At 36.9% G+C, this 24,780-nt stretch overlaps 1 protein-coding gene and 2 long non-coding RNA genes across 5 annotated transcripts in view; 1 reads left to right on the top strand and 2 right to left on the bottom strand.

Annotated features, from left to right (window-relative positions):
* Positions 1-8,982: 8,982 nt before the first annotated feature.
* On the top strand, positions 8,983-11,578 carry LOC136247152 (uncharacterized). The gene is made up of 2 exons (XM_066038786.1): positions 8,983-11,319; positions 11,379-11,578. Exons 1-2 carry the CDS (start codon positions 8,987-8,989, stop codon positions 11,455-11,457), a joined length of 2,412 nt encoding a protein of 803 aa, XP_065894858.1. The 5' UTR covers positions 8,983-8,986; the 3' UTR covers positions 11,458-11,578.
* Positions 11,579-16,576: 4,998 nt separating this feature from the next.
* Positions 16,577-19,396, bottom strand: LOC136244488 (uncharacterized). Of its 3 annotated transcripts, none has more exons than XR_010695349.1 (5): positions 19,309-19,396; positions 17,019-17,109; positions 16,880-16,967; positions 16,758-16,826; positions 16,577-16,706 (listed from the first exon to the last, which is right to left on the bottom strand). It is a non-coding gene; the product is annotated as an uncharacterized lncRNA (long non-coding RNA). The 3 variants fall into 3 exon arrangements; XR_010695345.1 differs by lacking the exon at positions 19,309-19,396 and adding an exon at positions 17,507-17,546; XR_010695344.1 differs by lacking the exon at positions 19,309-19,396 and having other exon boundaries at positions 17,019-17,459.
* Positions 19,397-22,539: 3,143 nt separating this feature from the next.
* The window catches only part of LOC136247158 (uncharacterized), a 34,706-nt gene continuing 32,465 nt past the window's right edge, over positions 22,540-24,780 (bottom strand). Inside the window, exons 3-4 of the long non-coding RNA XR_010697130.1 lie at positions 24,313-24,385; positions 22,540-22,766 (exon numbers count right to left, since the gene is read on the bottom strand). This is a non-coding gene — a long non-coding RNA (uncharacterized lncRNA). The remainder of the gene's footprint in view (positions 22,767-24,312; positions 24,386-24,780) is intronic.

Below are 24,780 nucleotides of genomic sequence, written 5' to 3'. Positions count from 1 at the left end.
TTAATCAGATATTACCTCGGACATTACTCACCCACTTCGCATACTACTGTCACTCACCCCTACTCACACTTGTGACGGATTTCAGAATTAGCGAGTGTAGGAGGTACCAGGATAAATCCTACGAAATCTGGGTTGGCGAGGTCCTAGGAAAGTTCAATAGACTCCAACAGTGAGAGGGTGATTATTTACTGAAAACACATCGAGGAATTTCACTACCCTTGAAGAGTTGGTGAGACATACAAAGAAGCCTGTAGATTTACATTGCACTGTCGACATGACTGTTTATTTGTCGAGTTAATTGTGTAGTATTAAAATGTGACGTAACCAACCCATGTATGGGCATGTCTATGGTAAAACAATAGTTGAGGGGCAGGTGACGACCTGAAATTTCGTAGGTCACATCTGAATTTATTTCTGAACGGTAAAATATTGCCTGAAATTCTGTACATTTGAAAGATTTTCGAACTGAGTTGACAATCGAACAGATGTAATGGGAGTTTATGGACATCTAAAATTACAAATTTTGTAAATTTATTTACAAAATTTTACAGACTTAAAATCTGGGATTTTACAAAGTGAAATGTTCTTTGAAAGATGAAATATGGGCACCCATATTTTAAAATTTGAAATTTTGTGAATGATTTTGGTTCATTATACGTACCCCTCAACAGTAGTACAGTTGAACAGATACCTGTGTAATCCGGAATCCTGACCATAATGGCATTTAACAACACTCTTGTATAGAACAAATACCTCTGTAATCTGGTACCTCTGTACTCTCAATCCTGATTCCCTAAACTTGTCATTGTTTTTGACTTTTGTAATCCGACAGAGATTAATAGCAGCATTAAGCAACTGAAGTATTTAATTGGTTTATAGTAACAGAAAAAAAAAACTGTAATACTTGCAAGTTAATTCATGTTAAAAACACCGTGTGATCTGTTTTAACTGTAATTTGCTGTATAATCGACATACTTCTAGATATTGTACAATGTTGGATTACAGAGGTGACTTGATAATCCAACAACCTCAATCCAGCAAAATTTATAGCTCCCATTGAGCATCGGATTAGAGAGGTTTGAGTGTAAGTAGAGTAGCAGCTATTAGTGGGTTTGCTGCATAATGTAAATTTTTGGACAGTCATAATCATATACCTTGAACCACTGTGTGCAGTGAAACCTGTGTATTAAGGACACCTCAGTACTATCCTAAATTACTGATTATCAAGGTGTCTTGATTTTGTCCAGGTCGGTTGTGTGCTAAGAGATACTTTTGGACTATTACTAAGTTTCCAGATTATGGAGATGTCCTCTAGTTTAAGGTACACATTCAAGTGTAGATAATGTATGTAAGTACGTGTAATGAGGATATATGTAGTCTGTTTATACATTTTCAAATTGCAATTAAGGCTTACATATTTTCAATGTTTAAAGACTGGAATTCTTACAAATTTTCTCCATTAAACTCATCAGCTTTGCAATCATCTTTGTCCATTTTTGCAATAGAATTAGTTGTTTTTGAAACAGCATTGCCTTGGCAATTGGATTTGGCATGCTTGCAATAGAATTAGGCACTGTATTACAATAGAGTTTTTCAAGTTTGCAGGAAAATTTGTGATCACTATTTAGTTAGCACTTTGCTAAATAGGAACACTGTGCAAAGTAGCTGAAATGAGGTGGCAAATTCTATTGATTGCAAAAGCAACGAATTTTACTTAGAATTCGATAGCTATGTACGTACATATATTCTTTTAGTGAATAACACCATGTCAAAATCTTCTTCATTGTAGTGTTTCGTTTTATAATAACCTAATATTGAATATCTGCACATATGTAGTGTAACAAAGGAACTTACCTGTGTCTCATACTGTAGGTGTTGGAATCACAAAATTCCTGGTGAAGGCTACATAGTTTCTCTGTTTAATAGTTTTTATAGCTATGTGTAAAACTTTATTACAAGTATAAGGGAAACTTGGGAATTTTAAGTTTGATTAAGGATCATTGAAAAAAAGTAGAGAAACAAGGGAGTTCAGATATACTAGTGTAGACTGAATTAGGGATTAAACGTTCACTAGTATATCTGCAGGTACAGGCGACCTCCCTTGTTTCCGTATTTTCTTTCTGTGATCTCTAATCGAACTTAAAATTCCAAATTTTTCCTTAAACTTGTTTGTTTCCTTTTTTTTGTAACACTATTATGACCGGTGAACCCATGCATACCGCATCAAAAGAAAGGATGGCACCAGAATTAATGTTTTCGTCTGAACACACACCCCATCTATCAAATACTGTGCTTCGAAAGTACAGTGGCCATTATGCTTTAGTTTCAGTTATGTTCTGCCAGTTACAGGGAATTTAACACTTCTTGCAATTTTGTAAGTGTGAATGCGTATGCATCCATGTTTTTATAAGCAATTTATCTGGTGCCACAATGATGGTGAATTCTCATATCGTGCCTCATACTGTTGCACATGTGACAAATTTCTTTAACAGGGTCGTAGCATAGGTTATTTCACTTTGAGATTAGCAAAATACGACAGACATACATGCGCAACCACACTGCGCATTTCGCATGAAATTGCAAGAAGTCTTAAATTCCCTGTACACAGTGCTACAGATGAAAAACAGTAGAAGAAGTGCCTCTACAACAATTCATTCACCACAAAAATATGACAATTTGCGTGCCCCCAGCTATCAAAAATATAAACTATCAATTACTGCCTCAAAGGTGTAGTGGCCATTATGCTTCGCTTTCAGCTACACGTATGTCCAACTCGTTACACATCGTTACAAATGAAGAGCAGTGCTAGAATTGCCTCTGCAATCAATCCAGTTATCACAGAAAATATGGATAATTCCCGTTTATAAATGTACTGTAGGAAAGCCATGCATCATGTTACCGTGAATCGACACATTGAACTGTCAGCAAAAAGAAATGGGACACAAAGGAGGACAAAGGTAAGTCCATGATGCATGCATTGTACGTACTGTGGTATGCACGTCTCAGGACAAAGCAACTTCAAACAGTGAAAATATCAAGCCCATAGCCTTATAGTGCGTTTACACTAGTAGCTCCAGCTCGGTACGGTACAGCATGGTACGGTACGCTACGTTTTAAGTGCTCATTTAGATTGGTAAGGAAATAACTATGCTTGGAAAGTTTATACATAAGCATGTGATGGCTAAAGTATCGTCCTACGAGATGCCCTTGCCATTTTAAAGCTCGTTTCAAGCTGTTGATGTCGTACAAGTTATCAGCAATCCGTTTGAGGGACAATATCAGCGGCTACCGCTCGGTGGACAGCTCATTTCAAGTCGAACGTGGTAACTGGATGTTGTTTCACGTTTGGCCAACCATCGTATTTACATACAGCAGCCAAGGATATAGCTAGGTTTGTTTCAATTTGTCTACCGTGCCGTACCATATCGAGCCAGCATGGTTGAAGTAGCAGGGCCAGCCGAGCCCGGCACGTAACTGTTTGGCTCGGATCGATACCTGTTTACACTAGCAAAATTAAGCATACCGTGCCGTGCTGTACTGTGCCGTACCATGCCCAACTGCTAGTGTAAACGCACTATTAGCTGTTACTGAGCTACGCCTGCCTGAAGATATCAGGCAGGCAGGCAAGCAGGCAGTAGAAAATCCCATTGAATATATATATATATATATATATATATATATATATATGTTTAATTTTGTAACAATTTATTAGAAGCTTTTAGGATTGTACTGAAGGCACTTTTGCATATAATCATTCATGATGTGTATAGTCACTGCATTATATGTATGTACATTTGGGTGCAGATTGAATCCAAACTTGTGGGATTTTTGCACCAAAATGTCTAGGAATGTCATAGAATTTCTTCAACCCTTAAACCCGCATAATCCAGAAAACTGGATTTGATTTAAAAAAACCAATTGAAAATGCACAATACTTTTGCCAATTTTCATAGGCGGTTACAAACAAGCATATCTCATGAAGCGTTTATCTGATCGCTTCGGAAAACAGATTTTAGTAATTGGCAATGAGTAAGCTATCTGCCAGTATATAAGCTTTCAACATACAAACAAGGAACTCACCCACTACGATGCGCTGAATCATTTTCAGTCCTTCCACATTCGTATTGCCACTGTGCTCATCCGACAGTGACATTATCACGTGTTATCTATGTACCAACCGAATCGCCATCATGTGAGGAGTACCAGGACACCAAGCACAAGTTGATATGATGAAGTACGGCTGTGTTATGGCCCTTTGTACATGATTATGTGAAGAAGGAAGACAGAAGGATAGTTCTTTCACTCTTTCAAAGTGAAATGAGTATCTCTGGGTTAGATGGACGAAATGAAGTATGAGACCATTCAAATCAAAATTTAATGGTGAGTAAGATGATGTTTCCCATTTTTAGATAGCTTTAACAGTTTTTGTGTTATGGAGTTTAGCTTTACAAGGAATGCATATGATCCAGTTTACTGGATTATGCATTTTCAGTCCAATGCTGCCAAGGTGCCAGGATGGAGTTATGAAGCTGGTTTTTTGGGTGAAATTTTGTGTGGGAAAACCCAAATCTCTGTGATCCCTAATATGCAGGATTGTACAGTACTACTGTGCTCTATGATACTCAATAGTAATTACATTTTATTTACCTTGTAACAGCTCTGCATGGCACAGCATAGTGATGAATAACAGCACCTTGGCAAGCATTAAATAGGATGAACACACAACCAATCATCCTAGATCGATCTAGACGTGCTGATCTATATATACTACTTAGTTGATAGTGTTACAAAACACTAAGTCTATTCTTATCTGGCCTTCATGTGCATCCAACCGAATCTACGTATTAGAGTCACATAATTGAATTAGTGGAGTCCAGTGGTTGTGTTTGTCTTTAAAGTGGATTTCAAAATTCATGATGTCTGAGTCAGGAGTGTAGGTTATAAGTTTAGTGAAGGTACGTAGATCATTCCAGGTTGAATGGGTACATGCTCATCCTGTTTAATGCTTGTGCAGCTGTTGTTTATCCACCACTGTGGCATGACATGCAGAGCTGCTACAAGGTAAATAAAGTATAAAGTATATAACTGTTTGTGACTGGATCTGCGAAAAAGAGGCATAGCTAATCGCACAAGCCTAAATTTACAGTATAAAACATTGAATACATTGAGCTAAATGCTTGCGTATTATTGATAATTTTTTTAACCTCTCTTTCTTAGTGAAGGAAGGGTCTAAAAACAAAAACCTGGATACCATCTTATCCACCTGCTCATGAGGAGTTGGACAAGCTTGGTTGTGTTGCAGTGCACCCAAGGATACGTAAGTTATGAGCGTTTGTTTACGTCATGTTGAAGCGATCGTACGCAATTGATTTTCTTTCTGAATTTTGCCTTTGTATACAGTGATGAAGGGCAAATAAAAGAAAAACGCACCCAGTAATTGATTCCCCTGTTCATGCGATGGTGAAACGTTTACCTCCTTACCTCAATTCGTTGGTGAGTTACAACCATTTTTGTAAACACCTGTAATTTATTATCCCTATACTTGCTGTACAAATTGATTTTTCTGTTGCTACTACTTTGTAGGGCTATAACTCCAAAAGTTATTGGCATATGAAGCTGAAACTTTGCCAGTGGGTACACTTGGCTAAGTAGATTATAAATATTTAACAAACACAAATATTTGAAAAAATGCAATTATGTCCTGTTTTTATAGATCCGGTCACATTTGTATAATCTGCAAAAGATGAGTTTTGCTTATTCCGTTATTTTGCAATTCTGTTATTCCATATTCCACATTTTATGAACTCCTGCATAATAGTGACTGCCACAGCTACAGGAAAGCCATATCTTGTGCTACGTACTACAAATCAACATCCTTTGTTGTTAGCAAAAAGAACTGGGACACAAAGGAGGACAAAGGTAAGTCCATTGTACGTACTTTGGTTGGCAAAATGGCATGTCTCGGGATGAAGCAATGTCAAACAGTGAAAAAATCATACGTACTTTAAAGACCCCTGAAATCACAGCATTCTGGATTGTGCCATAATGTCAGGGCATTTGTATTTTTCCAATGTATATTTGTCACTGAAGTGATGCAGATATGTGCATATGTACATGCCTACACTGTTTCATTTTGTACAGCAAGTAATATCTCAAGTGTCTAACTCTGTCGTATGTGTAATGGCTACAAATGACATATAAAATGAAAGCCATATTTGGCTGAATACTTGAGTTATTTAGTAGAAATTTTCTTCAATACTGATTGCAATCGCAGTACCGCCTTGTTGTAGATAACTTTTGGGCCATATTGGTATCTTAGTGCTACAGTGTTGTTGAATAAGATAACTTTTTAGTTTTATATAATTTTGCGGTCAGTATTTTGGTAAAAATATCAACACTTTCATAATCCATACCATACAAGTGTAAGGAAAATTAGAAATTTTATAAAAAGCAATGAAACAAGGGAGGTCATCTACTTCAGTCATCACGTATAATTGACAGGCTGTACAGGTGTATGTGACTAACACATGAATTACATATCCACTAGTATAAGTAACTGCATGTGTAGGGACTCCCATGTTTTATTGCCTTATATTTCTAAAATTTCTAGTTTTCTTGACATGTGTGTTTACCTTTTTCGTAATGGCATAATTTTTTACTCATGAACCATCACATGCCATGTCAAAAGAAAGAATGTCACCAGACCCATTAGAAATTGATTGCACAACTAAATGCACTCCACAAATATTTATTGATTGCTGAAATGTGAAATGGTCATTTCACTTCAGTATCAACTATATTCCATCCATTGTATAGGAGTGAGAGGTGCTTTGACAATCAACTGAGGGTTCATATCTAGAAAATATTGCATTTGCACATCATACATTCCTGTCTAGGCTACGTATTAGCTAAAAGAACACTCCAGTCATCGATACTTTGTCTATTTATCTGCCATGTTCCGAGTGAGTATTACATGTTGGATTAGTGGTAACAAAACTCAAACCCACAATACATTGTGATAAGTGGCTTTATATATACTTCTAGCTAGTCAGTACATAGACATCATCATTTCCACTACTTGCAGCATTGTGCAGAGGTTTAAAATTTTTGGACAGTCATAATCATATGATTTGAACCACTGTGTATAGTGAAACCTGTGTGTTAAAGGATCATCAAGGTGGCCAGATTAGATTATCCACGTGCTATGAGATACTTTGAGGTTATTACTAAGTATCCAGTATATGGAATGTCCTCTATTTTTAAGTTTCAGGTTCCATTGTATAGAGTTTTTAACTATACTAGCCAGGGGTGTAAGTAGATTAGAATTCTATCCATAGGAATTACTAGTATTCATCCTTTCTCCCTGAAGTGGTAACATCATCAAAATTAATAATTAACCAAAAACAAATACTGATGCCAACCGCCTAATACCAAATCCCTTGCACATTTAGATAAAACACTCTTAATTTGTATGTATTGCTTTTTCCTATATTCCACAATTAATAGACACCAATCAGGACCAGAGGAACAATAGAGTGCACTCATTTAGATAGTCATTTTTGCACTCATACTATATGTACACTATAGTAACATTATTTGTACTAATAGTAAACATCTAGTTTACCCACTGTAGAATGAACATCATTACCTATGGTTTGATATATCTGATAATCCTCACCAGTCAACATGTCAACAATAAAGTGATTACCATCAACACTACTGGTAGTGATAGTATTAAATGTTGTGTGAAGGGAGAATGTCCATGTTCTTCACTATCCACTGCTTTACACAGTATGACCAGTAACACTGTAATCAACATCACATCACAGTCAGTTACACTGCACAGCAAAGTCACAATGGGGTCAGGTCACCTTACAAACATTGCAATAGTTGGTAATGGTGCTACCATCATGTGTAACAATAGAGGAAGTGTGGAGTGTTACCAGTGCAGTGGTGTCATAATAAAGGGGATCACATGGGACAAAAGTGGCCCTGATCATAAGGAAACCCTACCAATTATATCATTTAGATATATCAGCAATATTATGATAGCAGATTGTGTGTTTCAGCATTCTCGGATTATGGCAGTTAACTTATTTGGTATAAGCGGAAATGTAATAGTTGATCAATGTAAGTTTTTATCTAACAAACGAAATAAACAATTTCCATATGGAGATGTTGGTGGATTAACTCTTGATTGCTTTGATAATACAACTGCAAATGTAACGATTCATCAATGTCATTTCTATGATAATGGATATTATGGAGAGCTCCAGTATGATGACGATTTTGATGGATATGCTTTGTTGATACTATGTTCATCTTTCCAAATATCCGTGAATATTACAATATCAAAAACACAATTCTTCAATAATGCACAGGTAGCAAACATTGATTTAACCAACTTTTATGAATCATCATTAACACTTTATGAACTTATTGCTTATAATAACCATGTCTTGGTTGAAGGTGGAACATTGTTTGACATTGGTCTTGATTCAGAAAATGGAAATATGGATCTAATGATTTTATCTTCGGTTTTCAGTAGCAATACTGGTACTGTACTAAGTGCAAAATTCCACACAAGGGGTGATATAGCAGTTGTAGTCAAAGACACAGTGTTTACTAGCAATACAAATTATCATTCTCCCATAATAGATTTAACTTTTATTCGTTACTCTGTAGACTATTGCTTTCGGGGCTCTTTGTATTTTAATGATGTCGTTATTTCAAATAATAGCTTGTTGAGTGGTAAATACAATTCTCCAATAGCATCAATTATATCAATTCGGTCACCTTGTATTATTACTAATGTAACTATGAATAAAGTTAACGTAACCTCAAATGTATGCCACTACAATAGTGCAGGTACAGTGTATATTAAGAATCCTGCTCCAAGTGTGATAACATTAAGAGAATGCTTATTCCTCAACAATACATCTGTTCATGGTGCAGCTATTTATATTGATGGTTTGTTATTTCTATTATGTTTAGTGTGTTTCATTTAAACAAAGCTGTCTATAGTATTGTTTACGTTAATGTAAATGCAGACTTTCCAGCACAAATCAGTATTGCTACATCAAATTTCACTAACAATATTGGTACATGCTTCATTTCTACAAACTCTCGTATTACACTCTCTGGAAATACATTTTTCAAAGAAAATAGTGCTGACAAGGGAGGAGCTTTATACATCGATCAAACCAGTAGCATTAGTATTAGTGATGGAGCAGTGATACAGTTTATTGACAATTCAGCTGTCTATTATGGTGGTGCAATATACGTGGACTTCAGCATAGGTTGTGAGGGAAATTATCAAGTCTTAAATATCCATATTGGTAATGCAAGTGTTCAGTTTATAAACTCTAAATTGGGATATGGTGATAATTCTGTATATTTCAGTGTACCAAATTATTGCATCTTAAATTTAAATTATAGAAACTCCTCATCGCTCATGTATGTGCCATATCAATTCAACTACATACAATTCATCAATGGTTCTTATGTTCATATTCCCATTGACTACAATTACACTCAGTTAAACATAACACATTTTCCAGTGGTCACTTCTCCAAAACAATTGAAATTGTTTGGTGGTAGCACTACCTTTTCAAATGGTGTGTATTTTATTGATAACAAAATTCTAGGTAGAGTAGTAAGATTTTTTGGCGTTGTTTTAGATTACTTTGAAAAGCCTGCAGATACTACAAAATTTTATTTGCAATGTGTTGATTGTGGTATTTTGACATTGATCAGCACAGAACTAGTAATTGATAATGCATCACCACTTAATGTAATTTTCATTGGAGAAACAGTGACTAACGATACAAATGTCACAATACAATTATTGTCTAACTTAAATTTTTATTACCATCAAGTAGAGGTGACACTTGTAATAGAGTTTGTCCCATGTTCTGATCATCCTGGATATGTTTACAGTACAACATCTAAAGGTTGTGTTTGTTACTATCATGATGTGGTGGAGTGTTATGATGACTATAATGAGATAAAAAGAGGTTACTGGTTTGGTAGAGTCAATGGAAGAGCAACTACATCATTGTGCCCCAGTGAGTATTGTGGGTTTGTTGATCATAAGACGACCAGAGAAGGTTACTTTAAACTGCCTGAAAGGATAAATGATCAATGTGAACATGGCAGGTCTGGTCCTGCTTGTGGACAATGCAGTCCAGGATTCACTCTAGCATATGACTCTAATGACTGTATCAGTGAAGACCACTGTAGTGCTGCTATGACAGTGTTAGTGGTAGTGTTGACAGGTTTCTATTGGATTGTTATGATAGTTGGTGTGTTTACATTGATGTACTCCGACTTTAAACTGTCCTCAGGATACTTATATGGATTAATCTACTACTACAGTATGGTGAATATATTGCTGAGTAATAATCCCTACATATCTAGTGGTGCAGCTCAGTTCATAAATATATTATCAGGAATTGCACAATTAAATCCTCAATTTCTTGGGAATCTTTGTTTGACAAGAGAAATGAATGGAATTGATCAATTATTTATCCATTACTCACATGCTGGTGCTGTTTCAGTTTTATTATATGGTTTTGTGGTAGCTGCAAAATGCTCCAGAAAAGTGTCTAAATTGATTAGTCGATGTATCATTCGTGTTTTTTGCCTTCTTCTGTTGTTAGCGTATACATCATTAGCCTCCACTTCCCTACAGTTGCTGAGGCCTCTAAAATTTACTGATGCAGATAATCTATATACATACTCATCTCCTAACATCAAGTATTTTCAAGGTAGACATGTGGTGTATGGTAGTGTCGCAATCATCTGTGAGCTGGTGATAGGAATTGGTCTGCCATTGCTTTTGTTGCTGGAGCCATTTCTTAAAAGAAAGATTAACTTTATCAGATTGAAGCCAATACTAGATCAATTTCAAGGTTGCTACAAGGTCAAATATAGTTGGTTTGCTTCATATTATCTGATTTGTCGGCAAGTAATCATGTTTATTGTGCTCCTTGGTCATAATATCTATGAAAGCATGTTGTTTTACCTACTACTGACTTGTGTTGTAATTGCTACAGTTCACTTGTGGCTTCAACCATACAAAAATAAATTCTTAAATATATTTGATGGGCTACTCCTACAGTTGATGTTAATAGCAGTCATTATTAGTAGTTTTGACTTCCTACAGTTTGCCACTACTGAGTTAGCACTAGTGTTGGTGATATTTCCACTAATTGTGTTATGTGTTGCTGCTGTTATCAAGAAGGTACTCCATTACAAGAGGCATCAATATTTTGCTATTAATGATAGCAGTGATGATGATGATGATGATGCAATGAGGTACAGTAACCTTATTGGTCTCTAATTAAGGCATTTGATTACTTTTATGTTTATCTTAGGAATCATCAGTTTGATTTAAGCAATTCTGCTAGATTTCAAGACTCATTTCTTGATCCAGCAGTGAAAAGCAACAGTTAAAATACATAAACTGCACACCCAAACCTTTTAGTTAATTTGATGTTATTTCAATGCATAGTGTGATAATGCATATACTTTAGATGAGCATCGTAGACATCATAATGTTCACTGAATGTACAGAGTGCAATATAATGTATAATTGGGACCACATGCAAAGAAGTAGACATGGCCCATGAAATAACTTCACCCAAAAACCAACCTTAATTTTCCTGGTGATGATGAGGCAGTATTGGTTTGGTAAAACTAAGCCCAAACAAGCTTTCAGATCAACCTGAAAAGCTTTCAACACATTGCTACAGAATTTTAAAAATATATATATTTAACAGAATTTTCTACTGACTGAGTAATTTACTGATACCTTCAGACAAGTGTAACTCGATAATGGTTAAGACTACAGGCTTGATTTTTTCATTGTTCAATGTCGCTTTGGCTCGAGAGGTGCCTTTTGGCATACCGCCGCAGCATGTACAATGCATTCTTCATGGACTTACCAGTGTCCTCCTTTGTATCCCATTCATCTTTGCTGACAGTGAAAAGTGTTGATTTGGTGGTAGTATGTGATGGCTTCCCTTTGTAATGGAAATCGTCCATATTTTTCATAGTGACTATTTTGTTACAGAGGTGCTTTTCGAACAGTTCTTGATTTGTACTGCTGCATGTATAACGGGTTGAACATAGCCGACAATGAAGCGAAGCGTAATGGATACGTCACTTTTAAGACGATATAACTGGGGTGCTCGGCTTCATTTCTTTGTTTTGGTATGCATGGATTGCAGAGGTGCTTTTTGAACAATTCTTGATTCGAAATGCTGTGGTGCAGGTTGAACACAGCTAGCTGTGAAGCATAATGGCTACTTCACTTTTCAGACATTAATTGATATATATATATATATATATATAGGGCATGCGTGGGTTCACCAGTCATAATAATTATTTACAAAAAAAGTTAACAAACAAGTATATACACAGAAAAATTTGGAATTTCAACTAGAGTAGGGACCATAGCACATCGATAAAAAGTACTGAAACAAGCTCAGTGTGCGAAATAACTTTTCAGACATGTCCTGTCATACTGTCAGGACATCGTAAAATTTGAGTGGACATCAAGCAATTTGACCGGACATTTTAACTTATATTGTTTCTCCTTTCCTGTGTTTTTACCACTTGTATGTTTCAAACATTGAGGCCTGTATCAATGTACTGTAGAGCTGATTACTTGTCAAACACCCACTGATACTGATACTACAGCTAGGGACCCGCTGATTATGCTGGCATAATAATAAGCATAATAGGTGCCTGAAAGCATTGAGCATAATGCTAGCATAATAGGCAGAAAACTTGTGCAATGCTATAAATCCTTGCTTATCAAAATACATAACCAACAAAAAGATCAATATACTCTAATAGAACAGTCAGTAACTCTAATAAAATTATCAGGTAGCTGACTGTTCTATTAGAGTATATCGATCTTTTCTGTGACATGTATTTTGACAAGCAAGGATTTACAGTCTGTGCTTCAACCACTTACTGCTTTTCCATAAAATGCAAAGTTATTAGAAAAACATGGGAACTGAGGTAAAAATATTGAGCATAATTTGAGCATAATAGGTAAATATTGAGCATTAATTTAAGCTTAATAGGTAAATTTTTGAGCGGTGCTGCATAGCATAATAGGTAAAATAATGCGCATAATCGGCGGGTCCCTAACTACAGCATTTTAAAGAGTAGCTACTGGCCACATGAAAGGGCTTCTAAGGAATCAATTGGGCCTTTGTAGGAAAAGAGTCATAAGGAATTCAGTCAAGGCCTTCTGCTTGCCTTATAATAATATAGCTACCCTGTATATGGTCAAACTTAGCTTAGGCTTAGAAAATATAGTGGCTCTATATCTAATATGAACAGATGCATTGTTCATTCTAGCTTAAACTCTGGTTGTGCTGATATCATAAATACCACAAGTAAAAGTACTAATGGCAATCAGATTATAAATGCTTTTTACTACTGCAGTACATGAGACTGATACAGTAGGCTGGCACAACATAGTAAACTGTTGACCTCTGCTTGGGAATGCCTTTGTGGTAAGTACAAGCCAACAACACAAATTAATTACATGTCAATACCATCATGTCTGGCCTCCCTCCTAGCCCAATCCTAACACTATAAACATTGTTGAGAGGACAGTATTTCTGGACAAATTCAATTATAGGCTGACACCTGGTGTAATTGACCGGAAATTGTCCAGTGACCAACCGTTACTTTGCATACCGAAGCTGGAGCAGTGCACGGAATCAAATCACAGTAAAACAAAAAGAAGCATTATATCCCTACTGTGCATATATTGTGTACTTGTATGGAGAATGTGTGTGATTGACTACACTGGATTATATTTACTATAATTAATTAACAATGCTAGGTGCATTGTAAATCTTATTATTTACAATCATCATCTGGTTCAGTCTGGTGTGTAAATATAGCATATTACACTGTGTAATATTATTTCGAATTTTTAATACCCATTGCATGATTTTATATAATATTATACTTCTTCTGTTTCCAATTGAAGAGGTCAGTGGAAAAAAGGGGACATGTGCCATTTTAGATCTTCCATTTTCATATAAGAATGACTTGACCATGTGGATAATGCTGAGAGGCAGATCCAGGGGGGGGGGGGGGGGGGGGGGGGGCTGAAGTCCCCCTTCACTTTTGGCTTTACTTGATCAATACGCTGAGGTCTGAGGTAGGGCACCGTCGATTTTGCCGGCAAAATTTTGGCATAACGGGTGGGTAAAAGCAATGAGCAAAATGATGGCATAATAGGTGTAATTTTTGTGAAGTGGACATAAAAATTTCACAAAAGATCGAGATACTCTAATAGAACAGTCAGACGCGCTAAAACATCGAAAATGCATAGCTAATTGTTACAGGAACAACAAGTGACAATCGAGATACCCTAATAAAACAGTGACTGAATTTGACAAATCAAGGATTCGACGCACAAAGCTTTGTTAGGAGATATGGCGATTTTAAGGAATCATTGTGTAATAACTTCCCAGTGCCTACAGCTGTGCAAGCAAAATTTGCACCAATTGTTCATCTATTCACTAGCTATCACTGAGTGGGTGTATACATTTCTGACACCCAAAATTTGCCCTGTTGGACGGTGGTCTTAATATACGAGTATAAAATGAAGTAAGAAGACGATTGGAATCCAGAGGCCAAGTTTGGGCTCTCCATGGCCCTCCATGGCCCTCAAATTACTCCAAATTGACTGAGAACACTATTGGCGAGCTCTCCGTGAAGTCCCAGCTCAGTACACACCATTATCACAAAGCCATGGCCATTTAATGGTGCCAATCTCACACTCGTGGCTTTGACAGGGTCGGAAGAAAGCTGCTACAGAAACCAGACTTGTCAGTGCTGAAGGAAGTACAGTGTGAAATATGATTTGTCAGTGCTGAAGGAAGTACAGTGTGAAATATGATAGTGCATTAGACCAGCAATCCATTTCTGGTAAAATCGTAAGTTTGATTTTGTGTGTGTGGAAGCCTTGTTATGTGAAATCCGGTCACATAATTATGTTAAGCAATATTAGCTAGCTTCTTGCTTTACATGTTAGAAGTAATTGTTGATCGAGATAGTCTAATAGAACAGTCACTTTAAGGCAAAACTGTAGCTTTGCACTTGGAAATATTCAATTAACAAAGATCAGTGCTGAGCAAAATTTATAATTCTTGAACAAAATATGGAGCATAATAGGTGAAAAATAAAAGAATTGCTGGAAAGAAAAATAGGTGAAAAAAAAGCAAAATAGACTGGTCCCTAGTCTGAGGATTATAATGAAAATTTATTTGTCTTAGCATAACAATGATACAAATACTCATAAACCTACTTGCACCTTATAGTCTTAGCACAGCAATGATACAAATACCCATAAACCCACGTGCACCTTATAAACATCTTTCCAAGACATTATCACTGGATTTATGCTAAACATCTTTCCAAGACATTATCACTGGATTTATGCTAAATCTTTAGCATAAATCCAGTGATAATGTCTTGGAAAGATGTTTATAAGGTGCACGTGGGTTTATGGATATTTGTATCAACAACCCGGATCAGCAACAAGGACCCAGATCAGCATTTGAGGACTAAGGATCCGGATCAGCAACAAGTACCCGGATCAGCATTTGAGGTGTACAAGATTGAGATGCTCTAATAGCAGTTACCTAACTACTCTAATAGAACATTCAGCAGATATATACATTATAGTTGGTTCTGCTATGGAATTTATCCATATCTGTCTGCACCTATTACATACAATGAAGTGCATTGGTCTATTTAAAAGGCTTGATTCATCTACTTGTGTAGTTATTATGCATGGCAATGCTTAATTCAGATACATAATTTCCACAGAATATCCTCTGAGTCAATCTCATATCATTCAAATTTCAAAATTTTCCACTTTCAACATTATCATTTTAACATGCACCTATTGTTTTGCAATTGTGAGAGGGTGCATCATGTGCTTGGTTGTCTGAACCTACCCAAACCAATGCTGCAGAGAGCTTTGTTTGTAACACTGTGTAATGGGCTGAACATAGCTAAAAGCAAAGCATAATGGCCACTTCACTTTTGAGTCAGTAGTTGATAGTTGGACAACGTGTTCAGACAAAAACATTATGTATATAACTCTGGCACTATTCTTTCTTTTGATGCAGTATGCCCAGGTTCACCATTCATAATAATGTTACAAAAAAGACAACAAGCCTAATACCAAAATAGGAATTTTAAGTTCAATTAGGGATCACAGAAAAAAGTAGGGGTTGCCTACATATACTAGCACTGTGAAAAAAGCTCAGAATAATAAGGTCTATAACAGTCTTATTATGTTAGTATTAGAATGAAATAGTACAGCATATATTATTAGATTAAGACTTTACAATAACAAGCTTATTGAATACATTTAAGACAGTCATATATTAGAGATTAAATCACTAGTATAGTGCAGTGTATTATCAGACTATACTAAGCCTATTTCAACCATATATTGGTTACTATACTACTGTACTTTTTTACTTTCCCATAATCTGTGGCTACCTTAAATAAATAATTTCTATAATTATATTTGTAATAATTTAATTCTGTAAATATGTTAAAACCACAATAGGTACAGCTAGTAAAATCGACGTCTTCCTTGGCTGACCATGACAGTATCAACTCAATTTCGTCATTTATCAGTCTTTATCCAACTGTAGCAGGTAAGACAGTAAATACAATTCACAAGTTCCATTACTAATTACCTGTATTATCATCACTATGTAGAACTCTGTGACAATCTGTTAGTCGTCTGGTAGAACTGTCCCACAGCTCTAATACAAAGATGGTAAATATAATGTGTATTCTGGACAATCGTTGGACTTACAGTTTGTAACAATAAAAATCTCATAAAACCTAGACCTTGTCTGGAAACCTAGTATTACCATGTAGAACGGCGGCTAGGTCCCACAATTCTATTAAAGATGGTAAATATAATGCGTATACTGAACAATCACTGTACTTACAGTTTGTAACAATCTTGTAAAACTGAGACCGAGTCTGAGACTGACAATCCATGGAACTAAGACAAGTGTGATAAGACCAGGTCTCACAACCCTAAATGGAGGCAAAAATAATTCATATTCTGGATTACTTACAGTTGTTATCAGTGAGTGTAACCACACATAAAACGGCCATTTAGTATGTGACTTTGTTGGGCTAATATCAGACGAAGATTTTTGAACGGTCATATCTCAGCCAAGAACAATGATATCAAGCTGTAACTAGCAGGTATGGTTATAAAGTGTTAAAATAAGTACATTCAAGCATTGATTTATGTTAAATCCCTATTGTTTTGGCTAATGTATAAGCATACCTGCTAGTTAGAGTTTGATATATTCACTCTTGGCTGAGATATAACCGTTCAAAAATCTTCGTCTGACACTTGCTCATACCCAAAACTCACAAAAATACTCCTATCACATGGCCATTTTTATGTGCTACGTAAGCTCACAAGAAGCATCTGATACACTGATAACCAAGTCCAAGAATCTTGTAATCACTAAGTACAATTGAAACAAGACTAAAATAATATAATATAATTTGCATACTTTGTGTGGACTTACTTTTGTTAGACAATGGCATGCAGCGTTTCGTTTAATGTGTGGAGGTCTCTTATTCGCGAAGAAACCTGATATCAGGTGTCTTACTGGTAAGACACCCGACAGTTTTTTACAACCACAATGTGGCCTACAGTAATGCAATTAGCCTTTTGTGGACAATTAGTATTTCGCACATCAGTAAACACCAAGCGATTGCGAGCAGATTATTACAAAGATATTACACTCAGGTACGCTGTTATCGTGGGTAGCTCAGCGGATTTATAGACCATCGTGGTAGCTACAAGCCATTAATTCAGTTTGTGGCCTTCGCCATATTAAAGCACGCTCTGTAGACCATGCAAGACAGCCATGTTGGCACTGGCTATTCCCATTTGCTGCCATTCACACGTATCTATAATGCCTCAAACATACTTTTTATCGACTTTACAAACCTTCAGTTAGTTTGCGCTTCATGGCTTGCGCGCGAGCTTGCGCGACCTCACATCTTTTGTTTGCTGAAACACCCTAGGTGTTTACAATGGGAACTCTCTATACTAACTCACTGCTTCTACGCCATTGTCTAAAACACTTAGACACTCACAATAGACGTCTTCGAGGATTTAAAAACCATCGGTGACGTAAATAATTACCTCGGCTGCGCCTCGGTAATTATTGACGTCACCTCAGGTTTTTAAATCCTCGAAGACACCTATTGCGAGTGTCTAACTATTACTTAGCAATACGAGCATGGTCAGTGAAATAAGGACAAACAAGATGAAACGGGTTCTTGAAAGCACTCAACACATTTACAGTGCCAGACGTACATGAGATAGCAGTCGTCAGTTGTTGATAACAAGTAGTGGAAAACATGAAGAAATGAGACCGGTTCCCAAAAGAAATGAGACCAGTTTTCACAAACCTAAACGAAGGTAAATATAAATGTGACCCGGTCTGCGAAAAGGGCTCTTATAGCCTTTCCAATTATCCATGTTTGGCTAATCATAACTCCTAATCTACTAAAGCTATCATCATGTAATTACACCCACAGCTACTGCCAGGTTAGGGTTGTTGAGTGACAAAATTGTAGGCTTGTACCATATTCACCAGTCAAGTTATGGGTTACCATATATATGCAATTGGAAAGGCTATAAGAGCCCTTTTTGCAGACCGGGTCACAAATTGTATACTGGGCACTCTCAGTGTACTTACTTACAGATGTTAGCAATAAGAAGAATCTCCTAGAACTGAGGCTAAGTCTGTAATTCCTACCCTATTGAAAAGAAAATAAATAAAAACACAATCAGGCTTAATGCACTTACAGCTGTAAGTAATTAGAAGATGAGGTTGAACAACTCCGCAAAAAAAGAACAAAAACTGTCCACATATGGTCGCTACCAGATTCTTTAAAGGAAGCAGCTGCCATTGAAGGAAACTAACACTGCAGATGTTGTACACTAACAACCTAGAGGTCCGACAAGAAACTGTACCTCTGAAGAGATAATATACAAAATCATAAGAGCAGACCATGCAAACTCTTAACATTGATGGCTGATGAACTGTATCCACTCATCATCCGCCATAAGCTGAGATAAAATATGTAACTGCACTGTGACCAAAGTTCAATCATTTGCAGGCCGTTGTCATACAATACACAATAAACAATTTAATACGACTAAACCTATCGTACAAGCTATCATTTTAGTCTAATACTTACTCATCTAGAGCTGTTTTTGATCACTGCCATCGTAGCAATTGGGCCACCACACCGCCACTTCACCACTACAGCCAGCAGGGATGTCAGTGTGGTCCATAACTATCATCGTGCGGAGCATGGGTCATTGGACGATGGCGCCGATGGCGCCGATCGCGCACACTCTCTCCGCGAGATACACCGTCTCACATTTACAACCTCTCAGGCTCTGATACAACAATAGCAACAAAGATGGCGACTTAATTGCATCTGCTACGCATGCGCACACCACTGACTCCTTCAATTTTAAACAAGCTTTACTACCAACTTTTGCAGGTGTGCTAACTGTGCAAGAAAATCTGGATTTGTATGACTCTTAGAAAGAATTGATTGAATAATAAATTTTTCTGGTATTATATGCTTTGCCATATGAAAATGTCCATGTGCATATGAAATTAGCTATCACAACAAAGCCAGCTATAGTGATTAACAGAAGTGTACTTATTGTAAAATCATCATGACTTTGTTTGATACAGTAAAAAATTTTAAGTCACATGCTGTCTGTATAAACAAAAGTCCATGAATAATGAGATGGTGAAGATAAAAAGTCTCTGAGTTATCACATTTAGTTAAGTAAACAAAGCCATAGCAAAAGAATGTGTATTAAACTAAAGTATAATCTGTTTCCCATAATATAAGATGGGGTTTATACTAAAGTATAAGATAGTTAGTATAATGCAAGACTATACTGAGATTATTTGTATAATTTAAGCCATTAGATATACCATCTTATATTCCTCTTTTTTCACAGTGTAGGTCACCTACATAATTATGCATGCGTCATAATAACATGTTAACAGTGTTATACAACACTACAGAGTACTTTTGAAATGAAAACAATGAATGGTAAACGTTGTCTTCAGTGGAACTTGACAGCACTTTTAAGGGTCCATTATGAGATCACGTGATCTGTATACTACTGGATTCTGTAGCACATTAGGATTCTAATGGCGCTTAGTTTAAAGCCATAGCACTAAGTATGGCGACGGTATTCCTTGTTTATTGAAGCAGTGTACAATCATGGTGAACATTTGATGAAGAAGGCTGTTTTCTAAGTGGTGTGCTGAAAGGCGTTGTACCCAACTGCATCGATGCTTGGTGCCATTTAATTGTGGAGTTCACAGTAAGTAATGTAGTGGCTGTGGTATCATTAATACTTGTGAAGTTATTTTAGTTTGTATAAAGACTTGCGTCAAAGCTTAAATGTGACCAGATTTTACAGAACCGAACCAAATCGCACATCAGGCAAAATCAAACTAACACCACCAGTGGATAGCTACACTATCGTACTACAAGTTTTGACCCTCAGCACTACTCAAACTACACGAGGCTGGTTTTAATAGACGTCTTTTCTGGGTGGTGTGGAGTGCCCAAATGGCGGTTTCAGGCCTTGTGAAGGACCTGGCTTGGCAAAAATCAGTGGTTTACTGGTGGACAGCCTTATAATGTTGGCCAGACATGTTCTCTGTAGATTTTGCTACATATCAGCCACTAAGGAGCCAGCACAGCCCTGTAATCTCGTGTCTGGACTCCAATCGTGGTCTGCCTCCATTTTGAGGCCTATCTTTTGCCCTCCCCGCCACCCCCCAGCCTTCACCCCTTTGTGAGCACTCGTGATACTACTTCACTCGTCCAACTGCTCAGATTTTCTATCTTATTTGGCGGGAAACTGTACAAGCAGCTACAAGTACTGGAAGTGGTTTGAAAGGTAACAGATTGATGCATCTCTTGTGTAAATTTCATACGCGTGCTTGCTATCCTTGGAGAGTTATGCTGGCTTCAATTCTTTAAAACCGTTTATCTCGAAACTTCTAATGTGCGATTTGGATGGTTTTTCCAAAATCCAGTCACAAATATAGGCTTACCGGGTCCAAATAGGGTTAACCAGGTGGCTGATGTTTTTCAGCACAGCATCTACACACTTGCTTTAAATATTTTTGACATTTCCTTTGCAATATAATATCATTTAATGGCACTTTATTTAAGCATGACTTGTGATCAGGCTGGAATAGGGCTTTTCAAACTCTTGATACATAATTCACACCAAACTATCTACAAACTGGAAGCTGTTCGAAACTAGATCAGGAATAACTAACATTCAGTATATAGGGTGCAGGAAACTTGTGATAGGTAAAATTTATTAGTGTTGAATTTTACAATTACAAACCTGAGATGCTGCATAAAAATTAAACTTCTAAGATAACTTAACAGAGATAGTTGAATATATTATAATGTTGTCACAAAGGCTTCTAAAAGTGTATGACCTTCAGCGTTGGGGGTAATGCGTTATGTAATAATTATTACTTTTGTGGTAACCAAGTAATGTAATGAAATATGCTATAAAAACTGGTAATATAACTCAAGTTACTTCACTTAGAAATGTAACACTTACCTAAGTAATGAAGTTACTGTAACGAGCCTCATAATTATTAAATAATTTTATTACTACAAGTAACAAGTTTCCAATCTTGTTAGTAGTCCACTGAGTAATGCTTAGCCACAACAAAGCCACCTTGAATTAATGAATGAAGCTTATTCACCAGTTTCTTACAGTTATAACCAAGATTTACACATTTCTCAACAACACAATCATGTCATGTGATAAGGTGGTAGTTGCACATGTGACACCTTAAGGCTGTGGACACAAAGTAATATAATTATTAATATGTAATTATTTTATGGGTAATATGTAACTGTAACTAAACAGTTCAGTTGCAAGTAATATGTAATTAGTTACTTTTAAAAAGTAATTGTCCCAACACTCAATCAGATGACCTTTTCCAAAAATTATGACTACTTGAATGACATTAGAAGTTAGTACATAGAGTTGTGGACAGTGTTTTTATAAGTGCACATGCTGTAAATAATTGTGAGGTTGAGTTTTGTAAATGATTCCACATATGTGACCGGGCCTGTGATAATAGGCATGTGGGCACATGATTTTTGCCTACTTTTTCACACTTTCATTATATATACTGATAACTTTCTGTGCAATATTATTATGTAATGGCATTGCAATTTTTGGCTCTTTGTAAGCATTTAATTGGCATCATGATGCAAGTTACAGAATGGAAATATACTTTTCTAGTACTGAGATATGACCTATAGAGTGATAAGGTGTAGTTTGTGCCCACATTCCCTGTTTTCGCAGGCCCAATCACATTGGTGATCTGTTTGCAGTGTCTATATGTCAATATGTGCATGTATACACACAAGTATGTTTGTTGTGCAACATAATTTATCACATTTATGTAGTAGCTGCAATTTCTATTATATCCTGAAGTGTTAGCGAACTATTCAAAATAGATTAATAGATGTACAAAAGTTACTACAGAGAGTAATTTGTGTTATGTGTAACTTTGTATCTTTTCTTTCAGGTGCTGCTTTGTCAACAACTGTTTCCTTACGTACATAGCTGATACCTGTAAAAAGACCATGGATGAAATGAAACCATATAATTTACTATACTTCACTTGTACATACGTAAGCATGTACGTATGTTCAAAAATGGGTTAAAAATTGGTCAGTGGTATTATAGAGTAGTGATGTTTCCACCCGTATATTTAAAATGTAGTGTACATTTGTTCAAACAATTGGATTTTGCTGTCATCTGGTTGCATAAGTGCATGTCATAATTAAATTCCACCATAGGCGGTGGAGACGGGGGGCCATGGCCCCCCCACTTTTTGGGACACTGTTTGCAAGAAAAGATCGAGATACTCTAATAGAACAGTCAGGATCTGGATACTCTAATAGAGCAGTCACAGTATTCAGAGAAGCAGTGTAGCAAATTCCTTAGCTACGTATGTGTAGTTATAAATAAGGAGATGTAATTGGTGAAAAGCAGCTATTGTCAACAGGCTGTGACCTTTTTGTTTGTTTTTTTTTGGTCTTCAACCTACAGCTGGCCTGGCCCCCTCACTCTTTGGCCTGCTCCACCGACCCTGAATTCCACATTCCTATATAGTAGTGGAACTGAGTTGTATCTGCCACAATTGTCTAATTGTGTCATCTGTGCATTTGGTGCCTGAATTTAGTTTCTCAGCCTTAGAGGTCTAACTAGAGAAGAGCCTACGGTAGCCATGAAACACAATGCCACCAAGCGAACTGGCACTGGGATGCCTGTGCACCACTCAGGTGCTTGAGGTTTGTGCACGCAAATCCTCCTGGGACAGGACTGCTGTAGTAACTCGCAGGAGGACTGTCAAAGTCTCATGGAGAGAGGTGGCAGAACCCAGAATTTCCACAACAACACCAATATTGCTAAGCGAGACAAGAACAGTTGGGCATTGCTCCCCCAGTAAACACCAGGTACCTATTGATGTTACACACACACACCCACACATACACACGCATGCACACACATTTGCAGTTTTAAGGCCACAACAATTTATTTTAATATCAATTACTTTAGCATATAAATTATGCTAGTCTCTTACAGAAGTTGCAATGACACTAAATATCTACCGTATATGACCGTATAGAAGCCCGGGCATTTATTTCCTATAAATCATTTTTACCCGGCGTTTAAACGAGACCGGCCTTAATTTGAACCCGGGAATTTATTTCTTACTAGCCACTCGTTGAGAATGACAGGTGTCAGTACAAGTACCTACGAAATACGAAATCCATAGCCCATCACGTACATAAAACCATTTGGACTCCTCTGCTGGGTGAAACATGGAAGTCGGGTGGAAAGATGACAATGACCACGATAAATACGCTATGGCCATCACCAGAAGAGAAGGCATAGTCGAACAAGACAAGACATCATAAGACTGGTGACGAGACATCACTGTATAGTTAGCAGCTGACACGAGTTTAGAACCCCTTTCAGTACATATCATTAGCACCCCGGCATTTAAATGAGCCCCGGCGTTTATTATGACAGTCTCCTAGCTGTACCCGGCGTATATTTGAGCCCCTGCGTGTATTTGAGCCCGGCTTTAATACGGTCATATACGGTACCTTTATTATGATTCTCTCTAACTGTAGTTGTTGTGTATCACTATGAAGCTGACTGAGTCCTTGTTCATCACAACTATGTGTGAATAAACAATAAGGTATAAAGCACACGAGCAGTTCACTACGAAAGTTAACTACAGAACTATGCAGTTAATATTAGAGTTGCACCGATAATCAGTTGAATTATCGGTAACAACCGATATTAGCTAATTTTACAAGTATCGGTATCGGCTACGAAGCGGAAATAACTTGCCGGTTAACCGAAACCCACAATCAATCGTTAAGTTGACGACAATGAACAGGTGAAAGTAAAGAAGGTGGTGAATGTAGCAGTAAGTGGTTTGTTGTAACTGTTTTGTAACTATTTGAGTTTGTTTGTTTGCACAAATGTGGTTGCAAGGCTATAGTAGGCTGTGTATATTTATCGGCCGCCCACGCAATTAGTTGATCACTCTTCACAAAGGGTCTGTA

This window comes from Dysidea avara, chromosome 2 (genome assembly GCF_963678975.1).
Source record: "Dysidea avara chromosome 2, odDysAvar1.4, whole genome shotgun sequence".
Lineage (NCBI taxonomy): Eukaryota > Metazoa > Porifera > Demospongiae > Dictyoceratida > Dysideidae > Dysidea > Dysidea avara.
Note: the sequence above shows the minus strand (reverse complement) of the source record. Positions and strands in the feature narration are given on the sequence as shown.